Source organism: Piliocolobus tephrosceles, chromosome 14 (genome assembly GCF_002776525.5).
Source record: "Piliocolobus tephrosceles isolate RC106 chromosome 14, ASM277652v3, whole genome shotgun sequence".
NCBI classification, from domain to species: domain Eukaryota; kingdom Metazoa; phylum Chordata; class Mammalia; order Primates; family Cercopithecidae; genus Piliocolobus; species Piliocolobus tephrosceles.
The window spans coordinates 37,893,804-37,905,996 of NC_045447.1; the positions used below are offsets into that span (position 1 = coordinate 37,893,804).

Sequence of the window (12,193 nt, forward strand, 5' to 3'; positions counted from 1 at the left end):
GCTGAATATGGAAATTAAACCCAAGGGCAACAAACATTTAGGAAAAATCCCTCCAAAGTGATATTCTCAACACCTAAGGTCTACATGAACCTTACAGAAGAAGTAAGCTCTGCTAAACTGGAGCTAAACCAAAACCACAAATATAAGGAAACAGTCCAGCATGAGCTAAAGACAGCAGACACAACCAACAGGAGGATCACAGTGCCAATAATTTCAGATAATAGGACAATCTGAAAATATATAATTACATTTAATATAATTAAAGACAAAAGAAACAAAACCATAAGCACAGAAAATGACACTATACAAATAATTTTAAAAACACACGTAGAATTTCTGGAAATTAAATAAACAGCAACAAGATGGGCTAAGAGATGGAGTGAAAGAATGAGAAGACACACACAGATGTTGCAGAAAAAATATCTGAAGCAGCAATGGCTTAGAGTTTTACAGAGCTAGTGACAAACATGACTTAATATTCAAGATACACAGTAAGTCCTAGATAGTACAAATTCACACTTTGACATTTTATATAGAAAGTTCAGAGCACAAAAAAGGGGGTGGAGATTTAACCCCCCAACTCATGACAAGGTTGGAGGGTCAGACACGCCTCATTATACCCTCCTCCCTTTTGGAATTCAGGAAAAGCTGACCAGCATTTACCATCTACACACACTTTAAGTCTGATAAGAAACATTTATAATCTATTCTCTCTAGAGCCTGCTACCTGGAGGCTTCATCTGTATGATAAAATTTTGGTCTCCATAATCTCTTATCAAACCAGACATTCCTTTCTATTGATAATGACTCAACAAATTGCCAATCAGAAATTTTTTATATCTACCTATAACCTGGAAGCTCTCCTCTTCGAGCTGTTCCACTTTCTGGACTAAACCAATGTATCTCTTACATGTCTTTGATTGATGTCTCATATCTCCCTAAAATGTATGAAACCAAGCTTCACCCTGACCGCCTTGAACACATGTTCTCAGGGTCTCCTGCAGGCTGTGTCACAGGGTGTGGTCACTCATATTCAGCTCAGAATAGATCTCTTCAGAGTTTGAATCTCTTCATCAACAGTACTAGACTCTTCCTGAAAGCATTGCTAAAGGATAAACTTCATGAGGAAATTACAGTAGGAGAGGAATAGTAAGCAAAGAAACTGATGAATACAGGTAAATTCAAAGAAGCCCAACTGAAAAAAAGGTGAAAAATTTAAGGAAAATATAAAAATGAAGGATGACATATAAGAGCTCTAAGTAGTCAAAGAACAGTCATTGCTTGTTTAAGAGAATCATGGAGCTATTGATGAACTTCAGTTTGTGTTGTCAAGTATGTATATTTAAAATTTTAAAGTAATTTTAAGAAATATCTATAATTTATAACCAATAAAGGAAGGAAATGTGGGATTACAACAAATTAAGTAATCAAAAATTAGATGATGGTAGGGAGCAAGAAAAAAGTAAAAATCCAAATTTATTCATAATTCAATAGTAAAACACTTGAAGTATTTTCTTTAAAGTCGGCAACAAGGCAAAGATGTTCTCCACCACTGCCTCTATCCAACATTGCAGGGGAGGTCTTAACCAAAGCAATAAGACAAGGCAAGAAAGTAAAAACATGACCATTGGAAAAGAAGAAATAAATGTGCTGCCACTTACAGATGATGTAATTGAAAAAAAAGCTACAGAATATATGACATACTCATAAAAGTAATAATAGAGGTTTTAAAAATTTCTTCAAAGAAACGGATATACAAATATCAAGGTTGCTTCTATAATGCAGCAGAAAACAACTGGCAAATGTAATTATCCCCTAGCAATTCTGCTACGTGTCATACTAAGAGAGCTCTTGCATATATGCACAAAGAGACAAAAATAAGAATATTTTCTGCAAAAACATTTATGACAGTGAAAAAGTCTATTAAGCAAACAAATGCATAAACAGTCTCTCAGTAGGTATATTTGCACAATACGATAAATTGCAACAATTAAAATGAATGGACTGCCAATCTGGATAAATCTCAGAAACATAATGTTGAATGAAAAGGCAAGTTGCAAAAGAAAGGTTCAGCATAGTGTCATTTATGTAAAATTTTCCTAAAATATTATTTGTGAATACATACATATTTTGGAAAATATGAAACATGCATGGGAAAGATATAGGGAAAAGAAACCCCAAACTTCATACATATAATGACTTCTGGCTTCAGGACAATAGGATTTTGGCCATATCTGTAACATTTTATTTTCCTTGACAAAAACATTTGAAGCAAATATGACAAAACTTTAAGATTTTGTCTTGATGGTAGGTGCAGGGATGTTAATTATTTTCTGTGATTAAATTCTTTCAAAATTAAAAAAAACAGTGAAAAGATATTCATTAGTCAAGTTGACATTTTTTACCAAGTTTTGTGATATCCTTGTTATAGTACCTGGAATAATACAGGTAAACAATAAGTGTCTGATAAATGAAATACATGAGAATCATGAGAGCCACTTTGAGATTCACCTCCTTCCCCCTCGATGTCTTGTGTCCTGTTTTCCTTCCCTTTTGCCTGCCTGTTTCTGAGAGGTGACTGATACATGCTAAACTTCCATGCAAAATAAGAACAACAATACAACAAGAAAAAGAAAAAAACACCTTTCCTCTCCCAGATTTTTAGACTTCTATTTATGTTTGTGTCAGGGTAAGCTACAGAAGGACTAATTTATCTCCCTTGTTGCTGCTCCACCGGCCAAGCTCATCATTCACACATTAGAGAGCTGAAAATCTTCGGAGACTACCACTTCCAGCAATAAATTAAACGTCTCACTTTGAGGGTTGCTTCCTGCTTGATTTTTAAGAAAATATAAAATAGAATTGCTACAGGGAGGATAAAGATGATGATGGATGACTTATTCCTGAACTTCCCTCAGCCTACTTAAAAATTATTTTTCATATAACAAAAGAGAAAGCAAACACTGAAAAAGGTACTATTGTTAAACCTTCTAACCGTCTCACATGAGCAGCAGGAAAAATGATTTTTTCCCTTCACCACAATATCAATAAGAAGAACAGTAACCAGAACCCACAATATATATAATTATCACTATTATCTGAATGGAGTTATTTTGGCATTGTATAGCAAGTTAAATGCAATGTATTAAGAATATGTGTTTTTGGTTGAATGATGAGTTCTTTGTTTCCCCGTTCAGAGATTTAGCTTAAATTGAGTCTATATGTACCTTCGTTTATATTAACGTCTCTGTTCCAACCTTCTCTCCTATCTTTACCTGATTCTGCAACACGAACAGATTATCAAATATCACCAGAAAATAAATCATTATGAAATACTTGTTCATCTAAAAGTACCAAGCAATATCTATAAGGTGAAACTCAATGATCACCAAACACCCATATATTTGATCAAAAATCAGAATGCTCAAAATTATCTGACTATATAGGCAGGTAAAGTTATTTCAAGTTGGAGAACGTAAAAGTTCTTGTCTAAATGTTTCACAGGATTTGTATAAACAACACATCTACAAAAAGTACATTTTTGCTAATATAAGTAGTGGTTTAACCCAACTTTGTTTTTATATGGATAATAAAGTAGATCAACACACATTTCTCCCACAGTCAGCCAAAAAGATGCCATAAAAAAGAATATGCTACAGCTCACCCCTGGGATGTAGAGACTATCCTGCAGTTACCCAGAGAGGAAGTTCAAGATACTTACTTTTCAGCTCTTTACACTGTCATATTTTAGGCCTGATCTTTAGGCTAAAAAAACCGATCCACTACTAGATACCCTATTTTCTTGATAAGGCAGATACAATAATATCTTATTTTGAGATAACCTAGAAAGCAGTTTTTTCCAAATTTCCTAAAAAAATTCATGTCTTGGTCTCCTCTATAGCAAACCTAGAAAGGGAGGTAGAGTACAAAAGGAGTTCAGGAAATTTAACCAAAAAGATGCTGGAAAAACTGCTGGTACAAAGTCAGAGCAACTCAACAAAGAAATTCAGGACAAAAGAAATCACACATTGCACAAGCTCCCAATATGCTACTAAACGAACATGTCCAGAGGAGATAGTAAACTCTAAGATTATTTTTCTTTATTTGGGTTCCAAGGCAAAAGACCATGAACTATCATCATCTGTAAAATACCTGCATTATTGACTTCCTGAAACAGGATATTGATTTTCTAATGAACAACTTAATTAAAATGTTTCATTCTCTTTCATAGTTAACATTCACATCATTGTTGAAAATAGAAGAAATATAATAAAACACAATTTTTGTAACCCAAAAGTGAAGTTTAAAAATGTTCTTACTCTATGACTTCCTATTTAAGAAACATTTTGCATAGTTTAATTCTTTACCAACATTTGTGCTATCAAAATTGAATTACCAATCATAAAATAATTTTATAAAATAATTTAAGTTATCAGAATAAAAACTGTTACTTTTATTTCAATTTGTTCATAAAGGTTAAAAAATACACATACCTCAACAAATATAAAACACGGGATGATGGAATAACTTCGTTGAGTGTTGCTTCCTACAGCCATTTCTCACACCATATAGCAAGACTGCACCGTCTAAAACTGTCCAGACTGAAATAGAAATAGGTTGCATAGTATAAGAACCATATATTGAGAAGTCCCTTAGGTACTTACATAAAAATATCAGCTACCTTCCAGATAAGCAGGCTGTGTACAAAAGCAAAACAGTGATCTACAACATAGTCAAGTCAGACTAATAATCATTCCAATGAAAAGCAAATAATGTATACTTGCCATGAACACTTTTACATCCAAAATGACCAGATCAGGAGCCCTTTGTGCACATAGCTAGTGAATAGAATTCTAATTGCCTAGTACTGCATAGTGTCTTACCCCAGTAGACTGTCCTAATGCCATGAAATACAATTTTTAGTATAAAACATTTTTTACTATACATCCTGCATGGATCTCTCTTGTTCCTAATCCTCCCGATTTGCAACCTAGAGAACTGTCTGCTTATGCTCTGGTCTCTCCCTTTGAAGCTGACATTTAGTACAGAGGCACCAATCCCTGACTTCCTTCCTTGACCATTATTTGTCCTTGCTCCCTTGAATACACAGCCATGAACAACTTCGGGTTAATATGCCACTGATGCGTTTTACTGGTTTCCCTCAGCCCTGTGTGTGACCCAAACATAAAACAGTAAAGGCATAACACATTGCATTTAACTTATAAGACATTCACTTAGCTTATAAGAATGGAGTAGCTGGGCAATAGCAGATTGTCATTAAATATTTTATTAGAATATATATTCCCTGCTTTGAACTGAAAATATAATTGCATTAGGAGATCAGTTAGTTTTGATTCTTCTTAATACAATGAAGATTTTAAACTTTAATGAAATTTCCAGTCCAGAGTTTAAAAAACCTCAGTACATTTTTTATTCTCTAGCCAAAGCAATACTGCACATTTCAGATATCTGCTCTTAAAGTCATTATTTTTCATTTGTTCTGTTTCTCTGTCATCCCTACCAACAGTCCTTGTAGATTTTGATTACAGTATGAAAGGTAACATAGGAAGTACTAGTATATTTGAATGGCCAGCTGTACTTTTTTAAAGGTCAGACATTAATGTTAATGTCTTCATTTCTATCCTTCCTAAGTTTCCCTCTGCCCTTTTCCAGAATGAAACCTTTGAAATCCATATCCTTCCCTTTTGAGATATCAACTCCTTACTTGTCAATTAAAAGTTTCTCTGATCAAATTTAATACTATGTGCTTTATAAATCCATACCAATCACACTACGTTTTAGGCAACTTAAATTAAAATTGGATATTTTCTGTTATAAAATAATACCCATACTACATCTGTTATTTCACCATTCTATTTTAGGATTTAGGAAGAACTAATATTTTCTACAGTAAGAAAGGAATCTATATGTAGAAAACACATTGAATTGATTGGACAACCATCATTTTAAAATGGACCATTTTAATTTTGCCCTTAACCCAAATATCTTAGAATTTACTCAGTATTTATGATATAAATGAACTTTCCTGTTAGCATCGGCCAAATACAGTGCTGTATATCTGAAAAGAAAATTAAATATTAATCATGTTCCAGAAGGCACCAGAAAAAGCAAAGGCATCAGACACCTAGTGTTTTAGATAGCTTCTCCATGTAATTAATAAAGAATAACAATAAAGTGGGGAATATAAGACAAGCTTTAGGATACGAAATTCCCCTTTATTTTCATTATTCTGGTCCAAAATGCAACCAGGCTTTTTACACGTATATGGCCACACACACACACACACACACACACACACACACACACACACAAATAAAGAGAGGGGAGTAACTATAGTGAGGTATATTTTATATATACCAATTCACTCATTTTAAGTATACAATTCAGTATTTTAAATAAATTAATCAAATTGTGCAACTTTTCCATAAAATGGTTTTAGAACTTTTTAATCACCCCTAAAAGAATTATGATGTCTATTTACTGTTAATTCCCACCATCAGCTCCTTCACCGTATCCCAAAGCTAGGTAATCTACTTTCGGACTCTACAGATTTGCCTTTTCTGGATATTTTAAATGAATAGAATAATTCATTTAAAATAATAATGACCTTTTATTTCTGCATTCCTTCACTTGGCATATTTTTGAGATTCATTCATGTTGTTGCACATTCAGTAATTTTTTTCCTTTTAACTGCTGAATAATATTCCATTGTATGGCTATCGCACCTTTACCAGTTAGTAGAAACTTAGATTGTTTTGAATTTTTGGTTATATCCAATATTTAGTTGTATCCAATATTATGGAAGACCATGCTAATAACATCTGTGTACAATCTTTGTGTGGATTTATATTTTTGCTTCTCATGGATATTAGACATCTAAAAGAATTGTTGGGTCATATGTTAAATTATGTTTAATTTTTTAACAGCATTACTAAAATGTTTTCCAAAGTAGTTACACCATTTTACATTCCCACCAGCAATGTATGAGAGTCCATTTCTCCACATTGTCATTGACATTTTAATTGTTTATCTTTTTTATTATCGCCATTTTACTGGGTGTGAAAAGATATTTCATTGTGGTTTTAATTTTCCATTTGCTAATAAAAATTATGTTGAGCATCTTTCCATGTGCTTATTAGCCATTTTTGTATCTTCTTTTATGAAGTGTCTATTCAAATGCTTTTTATGGTTGGGTTGTTCGTCTTATTATTTTCAAGGTGTAAAGGTTTTTTGTACATTCTATATACAAATCTTTATCAGACACATATTTTCAGTATTTTCTTCCAGTCTTTTGCTTATACTTTTATTTTTTCCATCTTTTTTATTGATTGAGGTGAAATTCACACAACACAAAGTTAACCATCTTAAAGAATACAATTCAGTGACATTGAGTACCTTCACAGTATTATGCAACCACTACCAAGTGCCAAAATATTTTTTCACCCCAAATGCCCTGTTCCCATTAGCTGCCTCCCACTTTTCTTTAAATTGATGAATAATAGTTATATATATTTATGAGGTATAATGTGGTGTCTTGATGTTTACAATATAAAATGATTAAATCAGCATAATTAACAAATATATCACCTCACATGCTTATTTCTTACTACCAAAACATTTAAAATATGATTTTATAGGAATTTTGAAATATATATCATTATAATTACCATTCTGTGCAACAGATCATTAAAGCTTATGCCTCCTGCCTACCTGAAACTTTGATCAACATCTCCCCTTTTTCCATCCATCCCCCTCTTCCAGCCCCTGGTAACCATCATTCTAGTCACTATTTCTATGATTTCAACTTTTTTAGATTCCACATGTAAGCGAAATCATACGGTATTTGTCTTTCTGTTCCTAGCTTATTTTATTTAGCATGATGCTCTCCAGGTTTATCCATGTTATTTCCCCCCTTTTTAAAGGCTAAATAGTATTCCATTACAATATTACATATATATGTTCACCAAATAGTATAGTAACACTATACTATATACTGTCTAGGTGTCAATTATCAATGAATGGGAAAAGAAAATTTGGTTTATGTATGTATGTGTGTGTGTACATATACATACTATATATGTGTGTGTATATGTGTATATATGTGTGTGTGTATATATATACACACTATACTATACCATATGTATACTACCTAGATGTCAATTATCAATGAATGGATAAAGAAAATCTGGTGTATTCTGTATGTATGTGTGTGTATATATATGTATGTGTATATATATAGACACACACACACCCCCAATAGTAATTTGGTGTATATATGTGTGTGTATATACATATATAGACACATACACCCACCATATTTTCTTTATCCGTTCATTGATAATTGACACCTAGGTAATTTTAGTATCTTGGCTATTGTGAATAATGCTGCAATAAACATGAGAATGCATATATATTTTTGGCATACTGATTTTAATTCCTTTGGATATATACTCAGAAGAGGGATTACCAGATAATATGATAAATTCTATCCTTAGTTTTCTGAGGAGCCTCCATACTGTTTTCCAGAATGGATATATTAATTTACAATCCCATCCACAGTGCACAAGCATTATTTTCTCCACACCCTCATCAACACTTACTATCTTTCATCTTTTTTATAATAGCCATTCTAACAGGTATGAAGTAATACCTCATTGTGGTTTTAACTTGTATTTCCCTGATAATCAGTGATGAACATATATATATTATATATTATATATATACAAATTTATAAATATTTAATATATATTATATATATCACTAATATATAATGTTATATCTAATATATATTATATATCTTATCTATATAATTATATTAGATTATATTTTTATATTATATATAATTTAATATCGATTTATATATAATATATATCTGTTAGCCATTTGTATGTCCTTTTGAGAATTGTCTACAAAGATTCTTTGACCATGTTTAGATTGGGTTATTTGATTGCTATTGAGTTGTTTGAGTTCTTCATATATTTTAAATATTAGCCCCTCATCAGATGTATGTTTGAAAGTATTTTCTCCGGATCTATAGGTTGTCTCTTTATTGTTTCCTTTGCTGTGCAGAGCCTTTTTGTTTGATCCCATTTGTTTATATTTTGCTTGTGCTTGTGCTTTTGGGGTCATATCTAAAAACATCTTTGTCCAGTCCAATATTGTGAAGCATTTCCCTTTTCTTCTAGTAGTTTTACAGCTTTGGGTCTCAATGTTTAAGTACTCAATCCACTTTGAGTTAATTTTTGTTTGTGGTGTGAAATAAGAGTCCAATTTTTTTCTTCTGTTGTATAGATTCAGTTTTCCCAACACCATTTATTGAACAGACTATTCTTTCTCCACTAGTGCTCTCTTGGCACCTCTGCTGAAAATCAATTGACCACAAATATATGGGCTTATTTCTGGGCTGTCTATACTGCCCTATTGGTCAAAATGTCTGTTTTTAATGCCAGGACCATGTTGTTTTTGTTCACTATAGCTTACAGATTTTGAAGTTAGGTAGTGTAATGCATTCAGTTTTATTCTTTTTTACTTCTCAATTCCTTTGGCTATTTGAGATCTTTTGTAGTTCCATACAAATTTTAGAATTTTTTTATTTCTGTGAAAAATTACATTGGAATTTTGATAGGGATTTCATTGAATCTATAAGACCTCTTTGGATAGTATGGACATTTCTTTTAATTTCCTAATTGTATTAGGGTTTTCCAGAGAGACATAATCAATCAGAATTAATGGAATATGTATGTGTGTGTGTGTATACACACACACGAGAGTTTATTAAGTATTAACTGACACAATCACATGGTCCCATACTAGGCCATCTGTAGGCTGAAGAGCAAGGAGAGCCAGTCTGAATTCCAAAACTGAAGAACTTGGAGTCTGATGTTTGAGGGCAGCAAGCATCCAGCATGGGAGAAAGACGTAGGCTGGGAGGCTAGGCTTTCTGCCTGCTTTATATTCTCTGGCAGCTGATTAGATGATGCCCATCCAGATTAAGGTGAGTTTGCCTTCCCCAGCCCACTGACTCAAATGTTAATATCCCTGGCAATGCCTTCACAGACACACTCAGGATTAATACTTTGCATCCTTCAATCTAATCAAGTTGACACTCGGTATTAACCATCACAAGTCTACCCCTTGTCAACTTGAACCCATACACATCTCCTGAGATTATGCGTAATCTTCACATAAAGACAGTAATAAGGTCATAATTATGTCTAATGTAATACAACTATCCTTCATACAACCAGAAATGTACTAATCCCCAACCCAAATACATAAAGTTAACAATACTTAAATGCTGACATGAAGTAAATAAATCTTATGTCACATGATAAAGTAAATAAGACGAAGATATTTTCTTAGTACAAGTATATACGTGCACCAACATGTTTTTAACAAAAGGAGGAGGAAATACTTATTACGATTATAGTCCTCATTCCTGCAGCTGGTCAAGCGGTCATAGCTGGTATTGGTGATCACCTTCTTCTACTACCCATTATTCTGTATTCCCTTTGCCTTCAGCAAGCAACTCAGCAGGTTGTGTTTTTTTTTCCTTGTGGTGTGACCCAAACCTTCATTCCTGAAGGGTCTGGGCCATTTGTAGTTCTGCCTGGATTGGGCTGTTGTAGTTTCCCAATGACCTTAATCACAGGGCATGGTAATACTAAGCAACGCCCTAATGGATCTCCTAATGAATTCCATGCATACTCTTCCTTACCTAAGTTATAGAGTAGTAGACTGATTTCATCACAACAGTCCAGGTCTATTAACCTAGCCAGTACTGTAACTCCTTTCTTAGCCCATTGACTCAAAGGTAGGAGAAGCCCAAAGTTTCCAGGTGGCACTCTTAACTTTCAGTTTAATTGGTATTGTTATTGTGTCTCCTGGTGACAGTGTTCCTCTCTCTGGAACTAAGACCTCTAGGCTAGCAGAACATAATGTCGCGGGAACAGGAAGCAAACATTTTGCTAGTGGATCACTAGAGGTGATGGTGAGTGATGCCACTTCCACTTCCATTGCTTGATTCCTGGACTCATGAATCCTGGCTATGGGAGAAACAGTACCATATATTGGACACTGATTCAGAGCATACATGGCCTTTTGGGGAACTGTGCCCCAGTCCTGCAAAGTATTATCACCAAGTTGGCATGGTAATTGTGACTTCCAAAGGCCATTTCACCATTCTGTCAATCTACCTGCTTCAGGATGATAGGGTACATGCTACGACCAGTGAATTCCATGAGCATGAGGCCACTGCTGCATTGCTCTAGCCGCAAAATGAGTGCCTTGGTCACAGGCAATGCTGTGTGGAATACCATGATGGTGGATAAGGCATTCCATAAGTTCACGGATGATAGAGTCTTGCCAGAAGCATTGCGTGCCCAATAGGCAAACCCATATCCGGAGTTAGTGTCTACTCCAGTGAGGACAAACCTTTGCCCTTTCCGTGATGGAAGAGGTCAAATATAATCAACCTGCCACCCCAAGGAATGGTGCCATATCTAGGGCTCAGTGTTGGTCTCTGTTGCTGGCAAATTGGGCACTCAGCAGTGGCAGTAGCCAGGTCAGCCGTGGTGAGTGGAAGTTCATGTTGCTGAGCCCATGTGTAACCTCTATCCCCTTCCACTATGGCCACTTTTTTCAGGGGTTCACTGGGCGATGACAGGGGTGGCTGGGGAAAGAGGCTGAGTGGTGTCCACAGGTCAGAAGTCATTCTATCCACTTGATCATTAAAATCCTCCTCTGCTGAGGTCACCCATTGGTAAGCACTCATATGGGATACAAATATCTTCACAGTCTTTGACCACTCAGGTCCATCCACATTAATGATGTGTTTTATATTTACATTTTACTAGTTAGCCACTTTTACTCAGACTTTCCTTGTTAAACTTTAATTTCAAAGATCATTTAATTCAGATATTGATTACCTTACTATTATTATACCAATCCAGATTTTCAAAAGCAATTTACAATGTGAAAAATACAAATCAATGTCAAAATGAAATGAAGTTAAAATTGGGAATTATTAGAAAAGACTAACAACTTAATAGAAATTATATAAATTATACAACCTAATAGAAAAATAGGTAGAGTCAATTTAAAGAAGAAATATGGATGACTAATATGAAAATATTTACAACCTCATTAAAGGTTATAAAAACTAAAATAATGT

At 34.0% G+C, this 12,193-nt stretch overlaps 1 protein-coding gene across 3 annotated transcripts in view; it reads right to left on the reverse strand.

Moving 5' to 3' along the window:
- PLPPR1 (phospholipid phosphatase related 1) overlaps positions 1–12,193 on the reverse strand; it is a 312,263-nt gene that overhangs the window by 149,965 nt on the left and 150,105 nt on the right. The window contains exons 1-2 of one of the 3 annotated variants that reach the window (XM_023201411.2): positions 4,785–4,998; positions 4,494–4,601 (exon numbers count right to left, since the gene is read on the reverse strand). The exons of 1 other annotated variant lie outside the window; for it this stretch is intronic. In XM_023201411.2, the coding sequence (XP_023057179.1) occupies positions 4,494–4,556 (63 nt within the window). In that variant the 5' untranslated portion in view covers positions 4,557–4,601; positions 4,785–4,998. Of the gene's footprint in view, positions 1–4,493; positions 4,602–4,784; positions 4,999–12,193 lie in introns of those variants that run through there. One more of the 3 variants, XM_023201405.3, reaches the window with a different exon arrangement.